The sequence below is a fragment of the Rhinatrema bivittatum genome, chromosome 9 (assembly GCF_901001135.1).
Source record: "Rhinatrema bivittatum chromosome 9, aRhiBiv1.1, whole genome shotgun sequence".
In the NCBI taxonomy this organism is placed as follows: Eukaryota; Metazoa; Chordata; class Amphibia; order Gymnophiona; family Rhinatrematidae; genus Rhinatrema; species Rhinatrema bivittatum.
Window position 1 is genome coordinate 149,273,345 of NC_042623.1, and position 26,213 is coordinate 149,299,557.

General features: G+C 44.5%; 1 protein-coding gene across 3 annotated transcripts in view; it reads left to right on the top strand.

Moving 5' to 3' along the window:
- Positions 1-17,682: 17,682 nt before the first annotated feature.
- SGPP2 (sphingosine-1-phosphate phosphatase 2) overlaps positions 17,683-26,213 on the top strand; it is a 186,546-nt gene continuing 178,015 nt past the window's right edge. Inside the window, exons 1-2 of one of the 3 annotated variants that reach the window (XM_029616591.1) lie at positions 17,683-17,789; positions 18,252-18,649. In XM_029616591.1, coding sequence (XP_029472451.1) covers positions 18,443-18,649 — 207 coding nt within the window. In that variant the 5' untranslated portion in view covers positions 17,683-17,789; positions 18,252-18,442. The remainder of the gene's footprint in view (positions 17,790-18,251; positions 18,650-26,213) is intronic. The other 2 variants (XM_029616593.1, XM_029616592.1) reach the window with 2 other exon arrangements.

The window sequence follows — 26,213 nt, forward strand, 5'->3', positions numbered from 1 at the left end:
TACCCTCAAAAAATCTATGAGAAACCATGAATGCTCATGGAAACAGAACCCAGCCCTGATTTCACCTGAACTGGAATCCCACAGGAGCAGGAGGGAACTGATAGGCCCCCTCAAAAAAAAAAAAAAAAAGTCATCCGAAAATACTGAAATTAAAGTAGGAAACTGTTGTGAGTGAAGTGTTTAGTGGACCCTTTGGCCGACCTGTGAGAGACTGGGGAGAGGTGTACTATAGTCTCTGGAGAGTGACAGGTCGGGAGGCGGATACCAGGCAGGAGCAGAAGGTGAGGTTCACCCTGGAAGCCGGTACTCTCCCGGGAGGAGCCCATACGAGTCCAGCCGCTGAGACTTAGGTGATTCACCCTGGAAGCCGGTGCTCCCCCCGGGAGGAGCCCGTAGGAGCCGGCCGCTGGGACTTAGGCGATCACTGAAGCTGGAGCTGAAGCAGGTAGGCAGGGTTCTGGTGACAGGCAGGAACTGAGGCAGGCTAGGACTGAAGCAAGCAGGAACTGGAGCAGAATTGGCTACTGGAACCAGACAGGAGCTGAAGCAGGACTGGCTACTGGAACCAGACAGGAGCTGAAGCAGAACTGGCTACTGGAACCAGACAGGAACTGAAGCAGGACTGGCTACTGGAACCAGACAGGAGCTGAAGCAGAACTGGCTACTGGAACCAGACAGGAACTGAAGCAGGACTGGCTACTGGAACCAGACAGGAGCTGAAGCAGAACTGGCTACTGGAACCAGACAGGAACTGAAGCAGGACTGGCTACTGGAACCAGACAGGAGCTGAAGCAGGACTGGCTCTGGAACCTGGAACCAAGCTGGAACTGAAGCAGAACAGGTTACTGCAAGCAAGCCAGACAAAAGCAAGACTTGAGCACGGAGAGAACACAAGTCTCAGGCAGGAACGGAGTCGCTAACGCAATAGCGCACTCCGAGCACGGAGCAACTGAGAACCGCAAGGAACCCCGTTGCAAGGCAAAGTCCTGGGCTCCGCGGCGGCCTTACATAGGCCACGGCGTCTGATGCCATCGATGGGGCGGAGCTTCCAGTGGCGGGAAACGGCCTTCATAAGTGCGGACTGCGCGCGCGCCTAGGGAGAAAGCGTCCAGGCAGGGCTTCTCGACGGCGTTCCCCCCCCCGCGGGGATGTCGCGAAACAGGCCGCAGCCCCTCGGAGATGGACCGGGGTGAAGGAGGTAAGGGCCCAGTCGCGGCTGCCGCGACTGGGACCACAACAGGAAACCATTCTGAGAATCAGAATGAAATTAATGAAACCACAAAATCCGTATTGATAAATGTGAAACATATGATTTGCAGTTTCTACTTTGAGTGTACTATGCTAGTGAAAGACTTTATTAGATATTCAGAGCTTTGTCTGATAGATGAGTAAACCTCCTCTTGGGGGAGGGGACCACAGCTGAGCACTGTACCACTCGGTAGAGTAAGTGATAAAGGTTCTGTGCAGAAATACACCTGAAGGGCCACTTACAGGTTCACACGGTCCCCAAAACCAAATAGTCAACTCCAAAAATTGTTTTCCAAACCAGAAAGGAGTGGAAGAGCAGCCTAGTGGTTAGAGCAATGGGCTATGAACCAGGAATATCAGGATTTAAATCTCACTGCCATTCCTTGTGATCTTGGGCAAGTTACTTAGAGGGTGAGCCCTCTGGGGACCGAGAAATACCTACAGTACCTGAATGTAATCTGCTTTGAAGTGCTAGAAAATAACTAATAGAAAAAGTTTACTGAAGTAATAAAGTTCCAGTCAATATGATAAATACAAACAAATCCACAAGGCAGGGAAAAAAAATCAGAAACAGTTATTTCAAAAATCTCAGACATTTTTTACACTACTTAAGAATTCTCAAATCACTGAACACTTTCTAATTTATCTCAAAAGGTTTTTTCCTCTGTTTAACCTTAAGGAAAACCAAAAGAATTTTTCTTGAAGTTTCTCAAAACGCTCACAAACTGACTGGCTGGCCCAAGATAAATCTTTCCATTGTTTTCTGGTTGTCTGAAGTTCTTGAAAAGAGGTCCCTTCCTTCTCTTCTACAGAACAAAAAAACTGGAACTCTGCTAAAACATGCAGTTTCTGTCTTCATAACATTGTCAAAATCAGTCTCTTCCGTTCTGAACACACTACCAGAACCCTTATCCACTCTCTCATCTCCTCTGCTTAGACTACTGCAACCTGCTCCTCACAGGTTTCCTGGCAAGCCATCTCTCTTCACTGCAATCTGTCCTAAATTCAGCTGCACGACTTATCTTTCACCAAAGTCGCTATGCTCATATAACCCCTCTTCTGAAGTCACTGCATTGGCTCCCTATCCGCTCCCGCATTCAGTTCAAGCTCCTTTTCTCACCTACAAATGCCTTCACTCTGCAGCACCTCACCACCTCTCCTCTCCTATCTCTCTTTACACCCCTCCTGCTGCACTCCACTCATCAGAGAAGTCACTCTTGCCTGTGCCCTTCTCCTGTAATGCCAATTCCCGACTCCATGCTTTCCACCTGGCTGTACCGTGTGCTTGGAATAGTCTTCCTGGACTGGTGCGTCATGCTCCCTCTCTCGCTAGGTTTAAATCCCATCTAAAGTCCCACCTTTTTGAAACTGCTCTTACATCTTAGGTCTCCTTGTCTGCTTTTAGCCTCATTATCTTTCTTTTCTTTCTTTTAATCATTGTCTTGCTTTATGAAATGCCCCAAGTCTCTTGTCCTGTATATTTGTCTTAACTTCTCTGGAAGGACAGTATATAAATTCCTGCAAATAAAAAATAAATAAATGAAAAATAGATTGTAAGCTCTATCGAGCAGGAACTGTCTTTTTTTGTGTGCTTGTACAGCGCTGCGTATGTCACGAGGTGCTATAGAAATGTAAAGTAGTAGAAGTATTAGTAGTAAATCCAGGATAGGTCATAGCTCCTTACTGCCTTCCTTGAATCCCAGCAAGACACAACTCCAAGAAAAGGCTCCTTCAACTCCACTTAATAATTCCCAGAGATTTCTCTCCCATTAGCCCATTGCTTGTCACTCATTGGTCTCTGTTACCTCCCATTGAAACTTCCACTCTTGGAAAATTCCATGTGATAAGAGTTAGACGCCTTTCATCTGCCTGAAATGTCAAGATTTGTGAGCACATGACATGAGCAAGTGGCAGAGCTGGTGCAAGGGTATTAAGCGAGCTAGGCAAACCTTCTGCTTTGCACCCTCCCCAGTTCAGGCCCAGCACCGGCTCTGACCTCATTCACTCAGACAGGCCCCCTCTCTTACACATGATTAGGTTCCTTGTCTCATTCAAACATGCACCCTTACACAAGCAGATGGTTTTAGGGTGAATGGAGTGCTGAGCAGTGATGAAGGAGCTGGTGCAACACAGAATACTACATGGCTTGGGTTATCTGGTGACTTGTACCAGCACAACTGAGGATTTGCTGGGCAGGTGCTCCGGCCTGAACCACACTTAGGCAGGAGTTGTGCAAGTTTCTGAGGTGGGTATGGTATGTCTCCTATGCCTCTGGGTGTCCCTCATGCTGATATTTGACAAGGTGGGTTTGGGCACGTTAGGTTTCATCATGGTGTTCCTGGTATTGGGAAAGTTGGGGCTAGTGGCCTAGGGTTCTGCCATCTGGATAGCAATATGTGGTGGGTTTGGTGCTTCTGCTTTTGTCACAGAGTGCTTTAAGATGTCATGAGGCATCGGGTGCTGTGCAGCATCCCAGGACATCCCATTATGAGGAATCATCCTGTAGAGGTGGAGAGAAGGATCAGGCAGTCTTCTGAGCTAACAGTCCTGCAAGGGGACACTGTTCGTGCTTCCAAGGCAGCTGATTCACATGAAGATGGTGGGCAGACTGCTTCAGCTTCAGGTGAGGCCCTGGGGCCATCACTGGTGGATTTGATGGATGAGGCAGTCAATGGGGAAAAAAGATTAATCTGCAGTCAGCTGCAGCATTGATGGTTGACAGTGGCAAAGTGGCACAGAAGGAAGGTGGAAAGGCTTCCAAGGCATGCCCCCTCCCCAAGGAACTTCCCTCTACCCCAGACCACTTGGGGCACTTACAAGCAGGGTGGTTGGCTCCACATACCGAACAAAGTGCTTACATTTGCAGTCCTGAAAACTGCAGACCATTCGATTGAAGCACCAGCAAACATCAATGAGCCCCTCGCCAGGCTTTCACCCTGTGCTTGATGCGGTCATCCCATGATAGTGCCATGGAGCCATACCTGAAGAAGAAGGTGCTGCAGATGAAGCAAAACCAGATTTCTTGTTGATCATTTGAAAAAGGCACAACCCAACATTCTAAGTACCTCAGGACATGAACCTGTTCTCCTCCATCTTGCCCCGGAAGCATTCATCATTAGGGATGTGAATCGTGTGCCCGATCGTTTTAACGATCTGGATCGGCTGGGGGGAGAAAAAAATCTGATCATCATGATTTTTTTGCAAAAAAATCGTTTTTCTGAATAGTGCGCACTAACTCGAGTTAGTGCGCACTATCAAAAAATTGTTACTTAATGGTTTAAAAGTAACATTTGAGGAAATGTTCGTTAGCTAGAGGTGCACACTAAGCCACGCATGCTTGGTGCAGTCCCCCATGGCCATTTTGCTACCAGATATAGCACGCACTAGCCAGAAAGAGAAAAAAAGTGCCAGCAGGCTGCAGCAGTGACAGTGCCAGCAGTAGCCACTAGCCAGTAGCCAGTCTAGCCTCAGCCTGCTCTTTAAATTTAACCACTGTAAATATAATAAATTAATAATAAAGTTTTTTGTTTAGTTTTTCTATAGTATGTTAATGTTTTGAAGCTCAGGTTGCAAATTTCTTTATTAAATGTTTTGTTTCACTAAAGTAGAATATAGAGAAGTACTTAATTTCATGTTATGTAAAGTTTCTTTAGTTTAATACACAAAGTATTCATTTTATTTTATTCTACTCTAGTGAAAAAAAAGAAGTTTAGTTTAACACAGGAACTGCAAACTTGAGCATAGTGAATGGGGGGGCGGGAAGAGGGATGTGAAGGGGGAAACAGCCCCTGCATTCTGCAGCTCTGATTTTCTGAAGAGATCTGTCCTTCAGAGACCAGGGAGTGGGACTGCTTGGCCCTTCATCTCCCCCTTTCCCTTCCCTTTGTCAAGCTACCAACCGTTTCCATTTCCCATCCCCCATATATTAAACCATCACCTCAGTGGGAACCTTGGTAACATCAATAAATAAGAGGGCAGCCAATAGGAATACATATTCATTCCTAACTGACCTTAACTGACCTGAAAAGTGTCAAATTGTGAGATTTTCTGTTAGTGCGCACTAACTTCCTGTTAGTGCACACTAACTCCCGTTAGTGCGCATTAACCTGATTAACGATTTTTTAATGATAAATCGGGGGAATTTCTATTGTATCGCACTCTTTAACTATTAATGACGATATTAAAAATATTGGACAATAATTTAAATCGTTAAAAAACGATTCACATCCCTATTCATCATAAAGGTGTTACGTATGGTGGTTTGCGGGCTGTCCCCGCGAACCGCCTCACTCACTACCCCGGTCAGGCTGGCATCATGGGCTCCTGAAACAGCAGGGCCCTGCTGCCTCTCCGCATGGCGGGATACTAAGCTCCGACATGGCAAGTTGTCACCAGCTCATCACATGGAAGAATGCTGCTAGCTCCTCCTTAGGAGTATGTGCGCTTGACCTCTCCTTATTTAAAGGGCCAGTGGTGAGAAAAGCCCTGTGATGCCCATTGATGACCTCACAAGTTAAGCCCTACAAAGGGCTCAGTTGCTCCTTCCCTCATTGCCTCAACAACAAGTCTACTTACTCCTGAGTGGTGCGTTTCCTTCCAGCATTCCTGACTTTGTCCAACATGTCTTCAGTTCTTGTGCAGTTTGTCTTCAATTCCTCATCCAGCTTGACTGTAGTTCTTCATCCTTGTCTTTAGTCCTTGTCCAGGTGTTTCCAGTTTTGTCTTCTGTCTTCTTCTCCATTTACATTGTCCACTTGTTCTTCTGCTTGCCTTCCTGCCCTGTCCATGCATCCCTCTAACTAATAGGATTCTTCTTCACTCCATGTTCTTTAGTAGGCAGTTCTGCACCTGGAGAACAGGATCTTGGGCCACTGTCAGCCATTTGGTAGCCCACAACATAAGGACAGATGCAGGCACCCCCTCATGCATGGTGCCCTGGGCAGCTGCACCGCCCGCACACCCTAAAAGCTAGTCTACTAAATACAGAGCATTTTAGTTGCAAGAAAGTGAAGGGAAAGACAGAGATCAATGTGGGTCTATGGCATTGCAAAAGAAAATAAATTTGGATCCTTGTACCATGTCAAGCATTAATTGTGCCTGGTGGAAGCGTCTGCCAATTCTAGTGCTTTTTCCAAAGTGAGCCCAGGGTGCCGACAGACTCAATTCTGCATGGGCCTGTCGAGCCCATCTAGGAACTGTCCCAGAAGAACCTGGTTGGCTACCTGGAGGCCGGTGTTTGCTTTGGACTGCAATCATTTTCATCCAGCTCCTCCCTGCCTTTGCACAAGTGTCCACGAATGCAACAGGTTTCTGAGGCCATGGATCCGGTGAACCTGACATTCTTGCAGTCCATCTCGGGTCTAGCCTACAAGGCTGCAGCACCAGCAAAGGATCCTGGAACTCCTGACCACCTCCAATGGACCAGCTGTTCACCCACTTGGTCGCTTTGACTACCTCGGTGGTGTCACCTCCTCCTGTACTGGTACCACTTCCTCCCATAGCCTCCAATCATCCAACACCTCAAATGCCAGCTCTGCCCTGGTATACAGGGGATCCCAAGCGATGTTGAGGATTCTTGAATCAGTGTCATATGCATTTTCAACTGCAAGCACCACTGTTCCCCAACAACCAGAAAAAGAACATTCATTATATCCTTGTTGGACAGAACAGCCCTAGCTTTGGCCTCTCCCCTCTGGGAGCATGGGGACTCCATCTTACATAACCTGCAACAATTCACCAAGCAGTTCAGAACCATCTTTGAGGAGCCTGGTCGCACGACCACTATGGCTTCTGACTTACTTCACCTCCACTAAGACTCCAGAACTCTGGCATAATATGCTGGCTATAGAACTAAACTGGCAAGAGGACAGTCTAGTTGCAATTTTTCTTGAAGGCATCTCCTCAAAGATTAAGGATGAGCTCACTGCTCCAGATCTCCCTGCTTCCTTAAAAAAGATCATCATTCTAACCGGGAAAATTGACCACTGTCCTCAACAGAGGGCAAGAGAGATCCAGCCATCATGAAGGAATATCATACTGGCACCCCGGTTCCAACGTCCACTCTTTCCTCTGGTTCCTGCTTCCATGACCTCCACACTTCCTGAAGAACTCATGCTATTGGGCCACAGCCATTTAGCCCCAGAAGAGTTGCTCCATTGCTGCCAGCAGGGCCTTTGCTTATACTGCGCAGGCTGGGACCATCTTTTGGCCCAATGCCCGTTGAGGTCAGGAAACCCCACTACTTAGGTTCCTGTGGGGAGATAACCTTAGGTCATACGGTTCCAACTCCCCAACTACTACTTCCCGTGACCTTGGAGTTAGGTTCTTCATGCTTTTCATGCAGGCTTTTGTGGATTCAGGCTCTGGAGGAAACTTTATCCTGAAGAAATGCATCAACTAACTCCTCATTCCAACAGTCTGGATGGTCTCTCCCTTGATAATTTCTTCCATTTATGAAGATCTTCTTCCAGATCAAGTTACCCTAACCATGGTGCCTGTGACCTTACGTACAAGCCTCCTGCATTTGGGTTATCTACCCCATTATCTTGGGAATACTATGGCTCCAACAGCATCATCCACACTTTGACTAGGCTACCCCACAGCTTGCCCGAAGGGGCTCTGAATGCCTGAATTCATGCCTGGAGCCTGTAAAACCTCCTCACCCTATGACCGTGACTACATTACTTCCCGGGCTTCCCCCGCAGTACGCAGAATATAAAGATGTCTTTTTGAAGAAGAAGGCTGAGATCTTGCCTCCTCACCACATGTGTGACTGTGGTTTTGAGCTCTCCCAGGCGCCAAGCCTCTGTATAAATGGGTTTACCATTATTGTTCTCTGAGATTCAAGCCATGTCTGATTACATCCGGGAAAACCTGGAACATGGATTTATCCATCCTTCTTTTTCTCTGGCTGGAGCCAGGTTCTTCTTCATTGCAAAGAAAGATGGCTCACTTAGGCCATGCATAGACTACTATGGCCTGAACGCCATCACAAAGAAGTTATCCATTACTGCTAAAAACAGAACACTTTGACTGCCTCCAAAGAGCCAAGATATTCACAAAGCTGGACCTCAAATATGTATATAACCTTATTCGTATCAAGGCTGATGATGAGTGGAAAACTGCATTATGCCCCTTGGGCTTTGTAATGGCTTTGTAATGCCCCAGCAGTTTTCCAAAAAATGGCCAATGAGATTTTTTTGTGACCTAATCTACACCTGTGTGGTTGTGTACTTAGATGACATATTGATGTTTTCCCAAACACTGAGGGCCCACTGCTGAGACATCCACACCATCCTAAAATGTCTGCGAGAGAACAATCTATACGTCAAGTTGGAAAAATGTCTTTTTGAACAAGAGGAACTCCCATAGTTTCTCATGATGGATTCCACATGGACCCTGCCAAGAAAAAGGCCAAGAAGGACTGGCTTTACCAAGATTCTTGGGATTTACTAATTATTATCATCAGTTTATCCCAAACTACTCCTCCATGGAAGCCCCCATCACTGCCCTTGCCCACAAGGGCACCAACACCAAAGACTGGCCACCTGAGGCTCTAGAGGCATTTCAGGAGTTACAAAATGCCATTGTGGACATGCCCTGTCTCTGTTACCCAGATCTTACGCAGCCCTTTGTCCTAGAAGTTGATGCCTCTATTCTGGGCATAGGGGCTGTCCTAGGCCAACAGACTCCAGAAGGAGTACTCTGGCCATGTGCCTTCTTCAAAAATAAGTTCTTGCCAGCTGAACATAATTACAGCATTAAAGATCAAGACCTTTTGGCTGTCAAATTAGCCCTCGAGGAATGGTGCCACCTACTCGAAGGAGCCTAATACCGTGTTATAATCTACACAGATCACAGGAACCTCGAATAGCTACATCAAGCACAGCAGCCAAATACAAGATAGGCCCATTTGTCTTTGTTCTTTGCTTGTTTTGACATCAAGTTGCAATATTGCCCAATCAATGGGCAGACACCCTCTCTCACTCCTTCCAGACAGAGGATGTTCCAGAATCTTCCAGACACATCATCGACCCTGCTAAGGTACTTCTGGCTATCACAGTAACAGTCCCTCCAGGGAAGATGATTGCACCTTCCAGATTACATGAAAAAGTGTTGAAATGGGCCCATGATTCCCATGTCGCAGATCACCCTGGGCAGGCATGAACCCTTTAATTGCTTCAGTGATGCTACTGGTGGCCTCAAATGAAGCAAGATGTCAAGACCTACATTGATTCGTGCCTTACTTGTACACAACTGAAAATGCTGAATGGCTAATCCTGGGGGCTGATACAGTTGTTGCCAGCTCCTAGGAATCCCTGGACCCACCTGTCCACAGATTTTATCATGGAACTCCCTAACTCAAATGGTACCACCATGATTTGGTGGTCATAGATCGATTTTCTAAGACTGTGCACTTCCTTCAGCACCAGAATTGTTGCTCTTTTTCACCTTCCATGTCTTTGTTCTACATTCCTTGCCTAAGCACATATTGTCAGATAGAGGAATGTAATTTACCGCATAATATTGTTGCTCTCTCTGTAAGAAATTTTGCATCATTCTAAACTACATTATCCCTCATCACTCACAAGGAAACGGACAAGCAGAGCGTACCATTCGCACTTTCAAGACCTTCCTCCACTCATATATCAATGAGTGCCAGGATAATTGGGCTACTTTTTTACCCTGGGCTGAGTTCTCTAATAACACCCATGTAAAAGCAGCCACTGGATCTTCTCCTTTGTAACTGGTTTATGGGAAACAACCTCTGCCTCCTCTGCCACTACCCATCACAGTGCCCTCACCAGCAGCTGAACTATCTGCCCTTAGAAATTGCATGAACAATGGGAATGGATCAATCACCTGATCCAGAAAGCCGCTGACAGAGCCAAGAAAACTGTGGATGCCCATAGAAGATCATCTCCTCAGTTTAAGGTTAGAGAGAAAGTGTGGCTGAGCAGACAGCATTTATGCCTATGGGGTCCTTCCATGCATCTGGCTCCATGATACGTTGGACCTTTTTCTGTGCTCCATCAACTGGGACCCATCACGTACCAATTAAAGTTACCACCCACACTGAAGATACATAATGTATTCCATGTGTCACTATTCAAACCACTGATGCTTTCATGGCCCTCTAGGGCATTACCCAAACCAGGATGCAACAATTGACGGAGATATGGTATATGAAGTCGAAGAGGTCTTGGATTCCCACCATAGGGGCAAGAAAATTGAATACCTCATTTCATGGAAGAACTAAAATCTGTAAGAAAATTCCTGGGTCCATCTTGGACCGCAACCTTTTGAAAGATTTTCACCTATGATACCCCAAGAAACCCAGAACCTCAGAGAGGGGGCTTAAGGGGGGATACTGCTATGCTTAGCATTCTGCAGGCTCCTCCTATGAACCATTGCACTCACTTCCCGGTCCAAACCACCCCCATGAGTCTTGATGCTGCCGAGCCCCTTCACTCACCCTCACAGTGGGATGCCGCACTTCAACACTACAAGATGCCGCTGATGCTCTTCATGGCAGAAAGCCACTGTCTTCCAGCTAGGATTCACCTTAGGCATCTGCATGCCCGATGTCAAGCTACTTAAAGGGCCCATGGCAGGAAATACTCCTTGGTGCCCGTACATGACCTCATAAGCTCAGGCCTCTGAAAGACCTTCACTCTTTCTCCCTCACTGCCTTAGCAACAGGCCCACCTACTCTCAAAGTAGTGCTTGTTGCTCTCCATGTCCTGTCTCCAATTCCAATGTCCTTGTCTTCAGTTCCAGCGTTCCTGTCTTCAGCTCTTCTGCCTTGTCCTCGTTGCCTGCCTGTTCTTCCCCTTGCCTTCCTGCCCTGCCTATCCATCCCTCCTTTCCCTTTGAATGGATACCTGGTTTGACCCCGGCCTGATCCCGGATACACTTGACCAATGCCTGCCACTGACCATTGCTTACCATCAGATACACTTGAGCACTGCCTGCCAGTTTGTCATCAGCAGAGGCCCCCACCTAAAACCTGTCAGCCCCGGCACCCAAAGGCTCAACCTGAGGGGAACGAGGGCTGGTATAGGCAAAGTACCAGCTGGGCCTCTGCCTCATCCAGGTCCACCTGCCGACTGTAGGAACCTGCGGGGCTCCTCCCTGCAGGTTGCATTAATCCTGCCTCGGCCCAAGGGTCCACGAATGCAAAAAGAACTGTTCATATAGATTTTCAATGACTTTTTGGAGCTGTTGCTGACCTTTCCGCAGGACTTTTATCATATTCTTATGCTTCATATTCTTTGCTCCTCCACTTATGCAAGCCACAAGTTTGATAAGTCTCTGGGGAAGGAGAGTTAAAGAAAAAGCTTTTTCTGGCCTGTCTGGCCCTTACTAACTGGTTATTTCACTAGTTGCTTCATGATATAACAAAGTCCCATGCTATCCCTGTGGTTAGGCCCCAGAAAAACAATTAACTTTTTTTTCTTCTTCTGTCTCTGTGGGCTCCCGTCTGTCCTTCCTGCTTAGAACAGGGCTCCCACTTCCCATGGTCACCTGGAAGCAGCCACGAGTTTGAATATAGCAGGAGTATAAAAGAGGAGGCGAACTCCAGCTGGTTCCACGCAAACAAACTCTTTATTTACAAACAAAACCAAAGTACAGTGGAGAGGCCACTTACCTCAGTAGTCTTACAACAATCAAATATATGCAGTCCTGACTTAGGTTGGTTTCTTGCCTTCCTGCTTTCTTATCCAAGGCTGCAGGGAATGCTCCCTTGCCCAAAAACCATTGTTGGGTTGGCTCTTAAGGAGGATCGAGCCAGATATCTGTGGCCAGAACTTTAAGTTGTTCTGAAGGAGTTTCATACGTACTCCCTCACACTAACCAATCTGATAAAATGGATTGCTTGGTTGTGAAATTTTCTGGCCATAGTTTATTACAATTAGTTGTAATCTATCAGCCATCTATGACCAGTGCCATTCAACCATTAACTGAATTGGCAGACTCTCTTGGACCTAAATTCAATTAACAGGATTTTTCTTATGGTTTCATTCATGCTGGTTTCTTGGCCCACCTTAGATGACCTGGGATTAGAGAAACAGGTGAGGTCTTCAACACATGTAAAAAGTAATTCATTAGATTTAATCTTTAAATCTAAGACCTGGTAGATCTACAAGAATGGTATTTTGATGCTCCCTGTTTTCTGGTCTGATCATGATTTGGTCAGATTTATACTAAGCATACCACTGGGATCAGTTAAAATAAAATAAGATCAACCATTATATCTGAGAAATTTCTTGAGACCTTGAAATCGTCAGAGTTTCAGCTGAATATGTCATCTGTGGATCAGGTCATACATAGCTGAAATATACAGTTATGGTCAATCTGTGATGTTTTTGCCACAAGAAAACCATTTGGTTGAAAAGGATTAAGAACTCTCCTTGGATCTATGAGGAGCTATGATTATTAAGATGTCAGGTTAGACAGGTGGAAAGAAAATGGCATAAATATAGATCAGAAACTAACATATTAGTATGCAAAGACTTCATTATCTAATATGGGGGAGACAATAAAATTGTCCAAGAAATCAATTTTCACTGATCAAATATCTTCAGCACAAAATCATCAACAAAAACTTTTTTCAATAGTGAATTTGCTATCAGAGACACAGAAGAGCTAACTGAAATCCCCCTTCCAACGTGCATTTCACTAGTGCTGATATTTCCATTTTCTTTCCTGAGAAAGATAAGAAAATTCATAATGAGTTAATGGTAGGACCTGATTATCAGTTCCAACAGGATTTGGCCATTTAGAATATGATGCTGAGGTCCTTTCTGAATTACAGGGGACAACTCTATTGTTTGTACAGCACTACGTATATCATGAAGTGCTATAGAAATGTTAAGTAGCAGTAGCAGGGGAGTCTTCATATATATTTGGGGAACATTATAAACTATTGTCACAGTTTAGGAAAGTTACTGGTGTAGAAATGGGAAAGCTCTTACAATCTTTGGATGCAACATTTTGCTCGTTGGATTCACTTCTGTCAAGGCTATTGAAAGGAGCCATCAAGGAAATTGAACCTCGATTGCTGACTATCATCAATGCCAGTTTACAAGAAGGATAATTTCTCTTAGCACTTAAGCAGGGTATTATTTGTCTGGTGATTAAGCGTAGTTTGGAAAATGGAATATTAGAGGAATATGGGTCTCTTTCCAAACTATCTTTTTTGAGCAAAGTTGTTGGAAAGGCTGTTTTTTGGCAATTAAGGGATTTTATTGAACGTACTTTGATACTTCATTCAAGACAATCTGGCTTCTGACAAGGGCATGGAACAGAGTGTAGTACTCTCTATGATCAATGATACTCTGATACAGGCAGGCAGGAGCAGAGAGACTTTACTTGTTCTCTTAGATCTGTCTGCTGGGTTTGAAGCAGTTGATCATATGCACCTGCTTAGGAGAATAAGATCTGTTGGCATTGAAAATGTTGTATTATGTTGGCTGAAATCATTCTTGTCCGACAGAACCCGCTGTTAATTGCGGTAGCACTACTACTGAGTGTTGGAGTCTCCCATGTGGGGGCTCCACAGGGTTCAATATTGCCCCATTACTTTCTAATCTTTATATATCACCTTTAGTAGAAGACATATTTGGCTCTGAAATTCAGTGCTATCTATATGATGATGATGATATCCAACTATATGTTAGTATAGAAAGAGACCCAAGTGAAGAAGTATTTCACTTGTCTTGCTGAGGTAGCAAGTTGTTTGAAGTCTAATATTGTTGCAATTAGATTCTAAGTAGTCTGAAAAACTGTGGATCAGTAGGCTGGGCTGGGAATGGATTAGTCATGTTATAGAAGATGGAGTAGAGCTGAGCTCTTTCAAAAGAGGTACAAAGTTAAAGAGGTCCTCTTAGATGAGAAAATTACAGTGGAGACATAGATTTCAGCAGTGATCAAATCAACATTCAACTGCCTGCAGAAAATTAGGCAGTTATGTCCATACTTGCCCAAGAGAGATTGTTAGCAATGGCAATTCAAGTTTTAATTATGAACAGATTACTGTAACTCTCTCTACCAGAGATTGCCACAGGGCCCACTGAAACATCTGCAGCTCCTTCAGAATATGGTGGATAGGGTCCCAGCTAGAGCAGAAGCCAGAGATTATAAGACGCTCATTCAGAAGGAGCTGCACTGGTTCCAAGTAGGCAGAAAATTAAATGCAAGGTGCTGCAGGTTTTATTATAGATATTTGAAGAGAACAAATATATATTAGGGATGTGCAGCCCCCATGTTTTCTTTTTGTGTCATTGAACTTTTTACTTGAAACAATATAAGTGAATGTTCTGATCACAATAAATCGAAAACCTGTTGAAAAATAATGTTGCTTTTCCACTTTTTATTGACAAAACAATAAATCTAATATGTGGCCAGCCTTCTGAATGCGGGTCAGAACTAGCTGTAAAACACTTATACTACAAAAGCAAAGATGAGAGTCAAAAAAGTGAATGCAACCAAGCAATAGTCCAGACACCAAAATAGCATTCAACGGAAATTCAAATAGAAACTTATTTATGCATTCTCAATTAATAGCAAAAAGACACAGATATCACAAGCCAAAAAAAATTGCAAAGGGACCATCGTAACACACCCATACGTGCAAAAACGTTTTCCAGCACGAAATGCCCGGGTCATAGCTAATCATGGGTCCATCACTCAATTATACATGAAATGTCCCATCATTCTTATTTTTTAAATTTTTTAAATGCAAATTAAAAAAGGAAACTTCCCGTGGGTGCATTTAGAACAAGGGCTGCTGCCAATATCGCTAATCACTAAGGGAAGTTTCCTTTCATAATTTGCATTCAAAAAATTTAAAAAATAAGAGTGATGGGACATTTCATGTATAATTGAGTGATGGACCCATGATTAGCTATGACCCGGGCATTTCGTGCTGGAAAACTGATTTGCACGTATGGGTGCTACGATGGTCCCTTTGCAATCTTTTTTTTTTTTTGCGTGTGATATCTGTGACTTTTTGCTTTCAATTGAGAACGCATAAATAAGTTTCTATTTTAATTTCTGTTGAAACACAAACTATCCATGACAGATTTTTTTTTTTTTTTTTTCTATACCGGCATTCGTAGGACACATCACGTCGGTTTACAAGTAACTGAGAAAGGAAATTACAAAAAACAGGGAAGGGGGCTAACTGGATAATATATAAAAGTACAGATGAAGAGAGTCAAAGAGCAGAGTTACAACTTTTGCATTCATGCTAGGGTTAGATATGCAAGTGAACTATAAACAATGCTAAGGAGGCATGTGCACTTAAGAACTTAGCATATAGAACTTATTTACAGTATGAAAGGAGGCAAGTGCACGTATATACAGATAAATGCTGGTGCGGGGGGGGAGGAAAAGGAAGGAGGGAGCGGGAAGGGAGAGGGGAGAGGGAAAAAGGAGCAGGGGGGTGTGGAGGGAAACAGGGGTACAACTGAGCAAGGGTATTTTTAGGCATTGGCAGATGTGGGATCATCTACATGTAGGTTAAAATCTCCTACTATAAACAACATGTAAGGAAATTAAATGTTCAGCCTAGCTAGTGCTGGAGTCTGCCCCAGGCCGGCACTGGGGTCTGCCCTGAGTCAGCCCAGTGCCAAGGCCTGTTCTGAGCCAGTCGGTGCAGAGGCCTACACGGCACTGAGGCCTGTCCCGAGTAGACCTGGTGCCAAGATCTACCTGACACCGGGGCCTTCGCAAAGCCAGCCTGAATCTGGGGTCTGCCTCAAGCTGGCCTGGCGTGGAGGCCAATCATGCTGGAGCCTGCCCCGAGTTGGCCTGGTGCTGAGGCCTACTCAGCGCTAGGGTTCATATAGTGTTTGAGGTTGTTCTCTCTAGCTCGTCTCCTTTAAAATTGCTGGTGCCAGGGAGCTCCCTCTCCAACCCCAACATATTGCCTTCCCAGAACCTCCAAAATGAGCAGAGGATATGCTCAGCCATTCCTGCCTGGTCCGCAACACTTTAAAAATGGTGCAATCTGCTTGGAGGATGGCGCTAAAGTGATATAATTTCAGTCACTTTCTCCAGTGCGGCCAGCACCATTTTACTATATAGCAGTGGTTCTCAACAGATGTGTTGGGACGCACTGGTGTGTGCAGGGCCAGCAGATGGCTGCCTGCTTATCAGCCTGAATGGGAGTTGGTTGACTTCTCTTACGTTGGTCCTGATGGGAGGCCTGCTCTCACTTCCTTCTCTTCTTTCTGGACCAGTGGGAGGCTGTTTCCTCCTCCACCCAGATCTGATGGGATGCAAACTTTATCTTCTCCTATTAATTCTGGGAGGGATGCTGCTGATGAGCTCTTCATCCTGTGGTGGGTGGAGGAAAGGAGGTTGGGGATGCTGGGAAGATGAAGGTGGAACGGAGAGGGAGTGTGGGGGCTGCTGAGCAGAAAGGGGTGGGAAACAGGGGGTCAGGTTAGCTGGGCAGGCAGGGAGATGGGATGAAGGGGGTAGGGAGAGTCAAGCACAGGGAAGAGGATGTGGGGGGTCAGGAATGCAGGACAGGGATATGAGTGTGAGTGGATGATTGAAAGGGAGAAACTGGGAAAAGTGAAGGATGATGAAGGCATGGAAGGGGAGTGATGGGGTGCAAGAGCCATAATATGTCAGTTTTGGGAATGTGCATTTCTTCTCTCTTTGTACTTTGCTTAGTGTAGGAGGATATGTATTTCTGTTTCTAGCTCTCCAGTTTTGCACTGCATGCAGAGTGGCTTTTTAATGTTTCCATTCCAGTTTTTGACTCCACATTTGTAATTTGTGGTCTTTTATTCTGTATTTGGTGAAGGTTGGATCTGTAAGTGTGACTGAGGTGAGGTATTTTACTAGTAGGAAGGGATTTGTATCAATCTTCTTTGCTGTGTTTTCTCATTCTCAATAGGACATACATTGGTGCTGCAATAGGAAGGGCTATTGCTGTTTGAGTTTTTGGAATTAGTGTTACAATGGTATGGAAAGTTTGCTACACAGGTACTGAGTGGTTTTATTTTTCAGGTTTTGTATTTTACAATGTGCCTGGTAGTAAGGGAGTTTGTGTTTCTGTTACTGAGATAGCAGCAGAATCAGAATATCATTTTTATATAGTGAGTTGTATTTGAAATATCCTAGTTCTGCTCTGCATCCATTGTTTGGGGATGGGGTGGCAGGGGCATGTGTGGGATCCTGTGGATGCAGAGTATATGTTTACATTTATCCCCATGATGCTCAGGTGTTCAGTGTGTCACGCCTGTAAAGCATTATCTGCCAGGTGTGTCCCAATAGAAAACAGGTTGAGAACCACTGCTATATAGCCATACAGCAAAATAGTGCTGGCTGCATTGGAGGAAGTGGCTAATATGCCATCCTTCAGATGAACACTGCTGTGTTTAAAGTGTTGTGGACCGGGCTGGAGTAAGCAGGCATTGCTTCTGCACATTTCCTAGGATTCAGGAAGGCAGCCAGGGCAATTTTAAAGGGAGGGGAGGGAAAGAGAGCAATGCCATACCCAGGGCAGGCCCTGGCCTTAGGTAAGTCTGGGTTCTGAGTCAGCTCTGGCAGGCCTAGGTGCTGGGTAGGCCTTGGCATGAGCCAGCTTGGGGCAGGCCTGAAGACAGAATTTTGACATGGGGAGGACCAGCCAGGGCTGCCAGAGATCTTTTTTTTTTTTTTAAAGGGCATGAATACGAAAATGCTCAAATTTTCGGTTTGTTCCATTTGTCTTATGTAGCAAATGTTGTTAATTTAATATTGTTTTAGGTGTTTTCTTTGTTATTATGCATTTATGTTTTTAGGTGTTAGTGTATTATTTATTCACCTTTGCACTTATGTACCCCGTTTTGAGGACTTATGGTGGAAGAGCAGGTTATCAAGTGTAAAACAATACATAATGAAAATGTTCATTCCTTAGAGCCTCTGCTGCAACAACAACAAAAAAAAAAAAACAACTAAAGACCAGATTGTTTTGTTTTGTTTTTTTTATCTTCCCTCAGCCCAGAGAACGAGAACAGCAGATAAAATCCCCCAAGTAAGCTGACCGCCGCGCACCCGCAGGCGCTAGGACCGCGAGGAGCGCCTGGGTCCGCACGCGGCGCGCACCTGTTTCTCCGCGGCGGGAGGTGCCGGGGCAGAGCCGGGGCCCGGCCCTTGGCATTGCGCGCCTGGCGCCCACCTCGCTGCCGGGATGGCCGCGCTGCCCCGCTTCTTGCAGCAGCCGCACCTGGTCTCCCGCTTCCAGCGACGCTGCGGGCTCTACTTGCACTGCGACGGGGGAGCGGAGCATCAGCCCGGCCCGGCGCCGCCCGCCAACGGAGCCGCCCCGGCAGGCAGAGCGTGGCCGGGCCTGCCCCAGCAGAACGGATCGGGAGGTCCGCGGCAGCCCCTGCATCAGGTAAGGAGACCCCCCCCACGCCTGCGTTTCATTCAGATGTGCTGGGCGCAACCGCATGCCCGCCTGCCCCCCCTGCGACTGGCACCGGCGGAGAGGGCAGCTACTTCGGTTCCCTCCCGCCCGGGGCTGGCAAACATTTCGCCTCTCAGCACGATCCCCAGCCCCCGGCACAGCCGATTTTATACGACTGTGCTTATTGTATTTTCCCTAAAAGGAAAGGGAAGAATGCAGCGAGTTGGAACACAGAAGTTCTGTTAGGTGTGTGTGTAACGTGTGCGCGTTAAGGAGCTTCCCACCTGACCTTCCTCTTTGGGGCAAAAATTTAGAAAAACCTGAAAGGTTTGTTTGGCAGAATTCGGTTCCACGATTAAAGTAATGCTGGGAGAGAAATTGGGCAACCTAGAAATCTAATGTTTTGTTTTTTTTTTTTGTTAATGAAAAGTTCCAGTGCTGAGCACACATACCTCAAGGTGGGCTAACTTGTTTGGGTTTGAAAACAATTTAAGTGCAGTCACTGTTGCTTTTTGGATTCTACCCGCTGCTATCATCAGTCTCTGCTCTCTATGCAAACATTGGCTTCCTGTCACTAAAACTCTTGAGTGTTCACTGAAAATGGCCAGCAGTCCACAAACAGGTCTGGTTTAAAGATATCTGCAATACAATATGAATAGAATGCATTTTCATGCACTGGCTGAAGTTTATGGTTAATTTACGTATTTTGCTATTCTGAAAACCAGATTTCATTCTCTGGTTTTCCAGGGCTGCAGAGTTAGACTATAAGAGTAAGAAGTCCATGAGAATATGATATGCCATACATCAGACCAAAGGTTCATTAAGCCCAGCATCCTATCTCTGACAGTGGTAGTCTGGGTCACAAGTATGTGGCGGATCCCCAAAAGAGTAGATTCATTCCTTGTTGCTGACTTCCAGGGATAAGCTATGGCTTTCTCAAGTCTGCCTGGCTAATACTAGTTTAGATGCCTTGACTATGTCCTCTGGCAACAAATTCCACAGCTTGATTGGATAAAGTATGTTTTCGTTCACTGCACAATTTGTTTTAAATTTGCTGGTTGTTAATTTCATGGAATGCCCCTGTGCTTAGTTTGGAATGGTTAATAACTACCCCACTAGTGACTTTAGAAACCTCTGTACCGTGCTTTGCAACCTTATTTTATTTCATGGCACACTTCCAAGTTTGTTTAATCCTCGTGGCAGACCAAACCAAATTTTGCACAATTCTCACTCTTCCACTCTTTCCACTAGCTGAAAATAATTAGCACTTTTTACTTGTGTGTGCCTCATTTTGCCAGCTTCAATGTGACATCTGAACTTGTGGAACCAGCATGTCCTGCAAGATTTATGGGGCCCCACACATTTAAACATCCAATAAACTGGCATAAGAGTCGCATACAGGTAAGAAGCTCTGCTCTCCTACCAGTGGTAAGGAGGGTACAGTTACCAAGGCTCTAGTGGTGAACCCTGTAGTGGTAGTATGTGTGGTTGGGGAAAAGTATGTTAGACTGGCCCCATGGAAAATTGTACTAAACTACCCTCAAAATAGACCTAAAAGCACATTCTTTTAAGCTTTAGGAGCTTTTTTTAAGCTAAATATTTTTTAGCCCAATACAAAAGCCTGTGTGCTGGTGGGTATGTTCTGTATACAAGAGAAGTAACTTCATACCACAAGAAGTCAATTAGCCAACAAAATCCAGCTATTCCCAGCATGTAAATTCTAACTGGGAGACACTTCCACTTGAACTGGGTCACAGTATATTCATACCAAGGAGTTACTAATATTCTCTATCGGGCAACAAGTTTCCAACTTTTGAAGTCTGACTTCTTTTTCTGGCTCATTGTCTTTTTTTCCCCTTAATTTACTGACCTTCTCTTTCTTTTCTTGATTTTTTTTTCTTTCTCTCTCTGGTGTCCTCTTTCCTTCTTCCATCTCTTACCTTCAGAGTGGATATTTTAATTCTTTTCAGTCCTTCTGTTCTTTTCTTGATGCTCTCCTCTAGTCCTCATTCCCATTCTCCTTCTTTCTCTTCCAGGATCTCCCCCACCCTCAAATCCAAGAACACCTCTCAATCTTCCTCCATCCCCAGCTCTCTCCTTTTCCAGTCCTCTTTCCCCTCTCTCCCTTTCTGGCCATCTAATACCTGGTCCCCTCTCCCCTATCCAGTGTTCCTTCTCTTCTCCCTGGCACCCAGTCTCCAAATCTCACCCTCTCTTCCAGGTTCCATTTTATCTCCTTAATTCCTGAGTTATTTCTCCATATCCATCTTCTCAGTACCTGCTCCTCACTCTCTCTATCATGGGTCCTTTCCCCTCCATTATCCTGCCCCTTTTCCAGGGTCCTTTCTCACTTCTCCCTGTCTCTGTCACTGATCATCTTTCTATCTTTTTTTCCTGCACCCTCCCGGTTACCCGCTCCCCCACCCCTTCTTCCTCATACCTGACCTCTCTCTCCCTCCCTCCCCTCCCCTGATATGCTCCACCTTGTCCTCCCAATCCTTTTCCTGCCCCCAGCAGGCAGGAATAGTAGCAATATTGTGCCAGCATCCTTGCCTCCTTCCCCAATCATTCATATCCCCTCCCTACTACCCCTAATATTCACCTTCTTTTTGCACTCCCCACCTCAAGCATTCACCCACTTCTCCCCCCTCACCCCCTTCCCCACAAATCATTCTTGCCTGACTGAAGCTCTGAGTAGCTCCCTACTCTGCTCTCAGCCGAGTCTCAAGTCTGGACATCTAAACTGGGGCTCTGACTCTCCAAGCAAACAGCGCAGAGAAGAGCACTGACTTACAGGCAGCAGAAGGGGATGGGGAGTGGACAGGTGGAGAGAGGCTGGAACGGAGAGCAGAAGCTTCTTCTCTGCCATTCTCTACTGCGGGCCTGACTTCCTGCTCCAGCCCCTCCCTTCCAGTTGGTCCTCAGTGCTGTCTGGTTGCTATGGGGAAAGGACGGGAGGGGCTGGAGCAGAAAGCAGAAGATTTGAGGTATTGTCCAATAAAGTCAGAACATGAGCCTAGGGAGGAGGATTTTGCTAGGCACAGGAAGATCGTTCCCAAGGAACACCGGTGTGCCCTAACCTATCATTAATAACAGCCACAGCAGCTGAAGACTGTGGGTGGCCAGTGTAATGCCAAATTCTAAACTACATTCTAGGGGGTCATCTGGGAAACTACAGACCAGTGAGTCTGACACTGGTTCCAGGCAAAATGGTGAAAGCTATCCTTAGAAACAAAACTACTGGTCATATAGCTAGAGATGGCCTACTGTGGGAAAAGCCAACATGGTTTAGCAAAGTGAAGTCTGGCCTTACCAGAAAAGGTACGTAACCTAGGTATCATAATAGACTCTGCACTAAACCTGAAACAACACATATCACTGAAAATAAGAGGGATGTGCTAAACTAATGGTACTCAGGAAGTTAAAACCTTTACTTACACTATCAAATTTCTGAATAGTTTTACAAGCACTAATTTTCACAAGCACTGACCATTGCAACGCCCTGTTCCTAGGACTCCCACAGGTGACAACACGACCTCTTCAAATTTTGGAAAATTCAGCCGCAAGAATATTGACAGGTAAAAGAAAAAGAGACCATATTACTGGAACACTTGCAGAACTTCATTGGCTACCTATTGAACAAAGAGTACACTATAAAGCACTATACACAAATTAATTCATGACGAAAAAGCAGAATGGCTAAACACAGCATTGCGTGTACTTGTTCCACACAGAAACCGAAGATCAGCTAACAAAGCACTACTAACTATCCCCTCTGTTAAGTCTGCTAGACTCACACAAGTAAGGGAGCGAGCACTATCTTTGGCAGGACCCACATTATGGAATTCAATGCCTCTGGAGATAAGACTGCAGAAAAACTTCAAGCTTTTCAGAGTAAGCCTTAAAACCTGGCTATTTAAACAGGCTTTTTACAAAAAGAATGAAGAGAGCAAATAAGAGCATAACCCGGCACAGAGTATACACTTAAGATTATTCTCTTTATAGATGAACTGCAATAGTAACCTCAGCCTAATAAAATCAATAATTAACAAACAGTTTTATATTGAAAGAATCCTGTTACTGCATATTTTTGGCACATCTATAATATTTTAGCTATTCTAATTAATTTCTATTACTTTACATGTGCCTTTATGTGAACCGTTGTGATGGTTAATTTACTGAACGATGGTATACGGTAGACAAGTTTTTAAATAATAGATTTTTTTTTTTTTTTTTTTTGCAAGTGGATAAGCATGTGGATGACTGTGAGCAGATTGATACAGTGTATCTGGATTTGCAGAAGGCATTCGACAAAGTCTTTCTCGAGATTCCTCAGGGAATTAAAAAGTCATGGGGTTGGAGTCGTCATCTGGTAACTGAAAGACAGGAAACAGAAAGTAGAACTAACTAGTCAGTTTTATGAATGGTGCAAGGTAGATAGAGAAGTGCCCCAAGCATTTGTAGTGGGACCAGTGCTGTTTTACGTATTCCTAAATGATCTAGGGAGCAACAAGTGAGGTATCTGTGTATTTATTATGTATCGAACTTCTGGTTGTACAAAATTATTCCAAAATACGTTGTTAAAAGATGAGTAGATTGTGAAGAACTGCAGAATGACCTTAAGAACATAAGAAGTTGCCATGCTGGGTCAGACCAAGGGTCCATCGAGCCCAGCATCCTGTTTCTAACAGAGGCCAAACCTGACCACAAGAACCTGGCAAGTACCCAAACACCAAGAAGATCCCTTGCTACTGATGCAATTAATAGCAGTGGCTATTCCCTAAGTCAACTTGATTAAGAGCCGTTAATGGACTTCTCCTCCAAGAACTTATCCAAACCTTTTTTGAATCCAGCTACACTAACTGCACTAACCACATCCTCGTGGCTCATCACCTTCCCTCCCTTCCCCTAGCATATTCACTTTCCCTTCAATCTCACCTCTTTGCATCATCACAATCTTCCTTCCCTCCCATCTTCCCCACCATCATCTCTTCCCTTCCCAACCCCCACTTCCTGGGCATCACTTCCATACCCTCCCCCAATCCTTGGCAGTACAATTTTCCTTCCCTCACCACCATGTCTTGCCTACAACCATCCATGACTGGACATCTAAATGGCAGATGAAATTTAATGTGAAAAGATGCAGAGTGAGGCACACAGAGAAAACCATTCTAACTATAAGCCAACAGTGCTGGGTCCCGTATTAGGAGCTACCAGCCAGGAAAAGGATGTTCGATTCATTGTGGAATACATTGAAATCCTCAACTCAGTGTACAACAGCAGTCAAAAAAGCAAATAGGAATGATTTGGAAATGAATGGAAAATTAAAACTGAGAATATCACAACACCTCTACATAGATCTCTGGTGGGACCACATCAAGAGTAGTATGTGCAGTCACCCCATCTCAACAAAGATAAAAGCGGAACTGAAAAGGAACAGAGAAGGGCAACCAAAATGATAACTGGGATGGAAGAAAGACTATACAAATTAGGACTCTAGCTTGGAGAAGAAGCGACAGAGGGGAAGAGAGCAGGGATAGGCAACGCCACTCCTGGAATGTCACAAACAGGTCTGATTTTCAGGACACCCACAATGAATATTCATGAGCTATATTTGCATGCACCTATACCTCATGCGGATTTATTGTGGATAGCTTGAAAACCAGACCTATTTGTGGCACTCCAGGACTGGAGTTGCCTACCCGTGGGTTAGAGATTACTAGTAACAGGTCTGCAACTTTTTATAATTGAGTTCTTTCAGAACTCTTGAGTGAATTACATCCAGCCATGGTGATTTGTTGCTCTATAGTTCATCAGTTTGTTCTTTTACAGTTTCCATTTGCTCAGTGATTTGCTTCAGTTCTTTTGAATCATCACCATCACAGAATATTTTCCAGTGACAGTACATTTCCAACATCCTTCTCAATAAAGTCTGACGCAAACAATTTTAGTTTTTTCTTCCAATGCCTAGTCATCCCTGAGTACCCCTTTCACAGCTTGGTCATATAGTGGTCGAACTGACTCCCTCCTAGGTTTTTTGCTTCAAATGTACTTTTTCCAAGTTTTTTTGCCTCTATGGCAAGCTTCTTTTCAAACATTTTCTTGCTCTGACTTATTAATATGTTCTATTTGACCTACCATGCTTTTTCCTGCTAATGATCTTTCCTGCTTTCCTAGTTTGGCTTTTTTTTTTTTCCTTTTTTCCATTTTCTGAAAGATGTTTTGGCTTTGATTACCTCTTTCACCTCATTTAACCATGCTGACAGTTGTTTAGCTTTCCTTTGACCTCTCTAATATGAATATATATCATATGTGATATTTTTGGTGTTGATGCTGATATATGACAGTGTAATTTTGATATGTTACTGTTTTGATTTATTATGACTTTTTTTTATGAACATCTCCTAGGAATGGCAGATAGGAGATGAATTTAATATATAAAGAAATGTGAGGAATACATTTTATCTGTGCTTCTCATATGGTATTTTTAAACAATGTCCACGCCTTATGCAAAAGTTTAACATTTTAGGATTTTTTTTTTCCTAATTTTTTACATAGTCTCCTCTTTTAAAGTTAAGTACTTCTGCAGTAGTTCTATTTAATGTCCTCCTTCCAGTGGTTATGTCAAATTTTGATTGAATTATGATCACTGTTGCTAAGCAGCCCCATCACCGTTACCCCTTGCATCAGGTTCTGCACTCCACCGAGGACTATATTTAAAACAGTTCCTCCCTCCTGTCATGAAACAGTCATTTATGGCATCCAGAAACTTTACCCGCAAGCACGGCTTTTACCTGGGATAATTGAAATCTTCCAGTATTATTGAATTTTATTTGCCTTTCTAATGTCTGTTAGCATTTCATTAATTTTTCATTCTGGCCAGGCAGACCGTCGTAGACACCTCTTGCTGTACTCTTTCCCTGTCGTGCTGGGAATTCTATCCATAAAGATTCCACAGGGCATTCTGAGTCCTGCAGGACTGTTATCCTCTTGACTATGCCATTCTTAACATGTAGCACTAGCCTTCTACTGATTTGATCTGCCCTGTCACATCAATATAATTTGCACCCTGGTATCACAGTATCCCATTGATTATAGTCCTTCCAGCTTGACTCTGAGATGCTTGTTATGACTCAGTCTTTATTAAGTGGCATACATTCTGTTTCTCCAATTTTATTTTTTAAACTCCTGACATTTATATATAAACACTTTTTATAGTATTTCTTTAGATTTGTATTCACAACCTCCTTATTAGCAGCTGATAGAAGTAATTTGGATTTCTTAATATTTGTCTGCTCTTTACTTAGTTCCACCTTAGCTGCTTCAGCCTGTATCACAAGCTCTCTATTGGGATAATCTAACTTCCCTGTTATACCAGTATCATTAGACGATACCTATCAAAGAAGCTTTCATGCCTGAACGATTGTCTGTTTTCTCACATAATTTTGCTGAGAAAATAATTTCCTTTTTAAATGTTAGCACCAGCAGTCTGGTTCTACCCCTGTTAAGGTGGAGTCTATCCCGAAATAGGCTCCTCTCTCTCTCTCTCCAG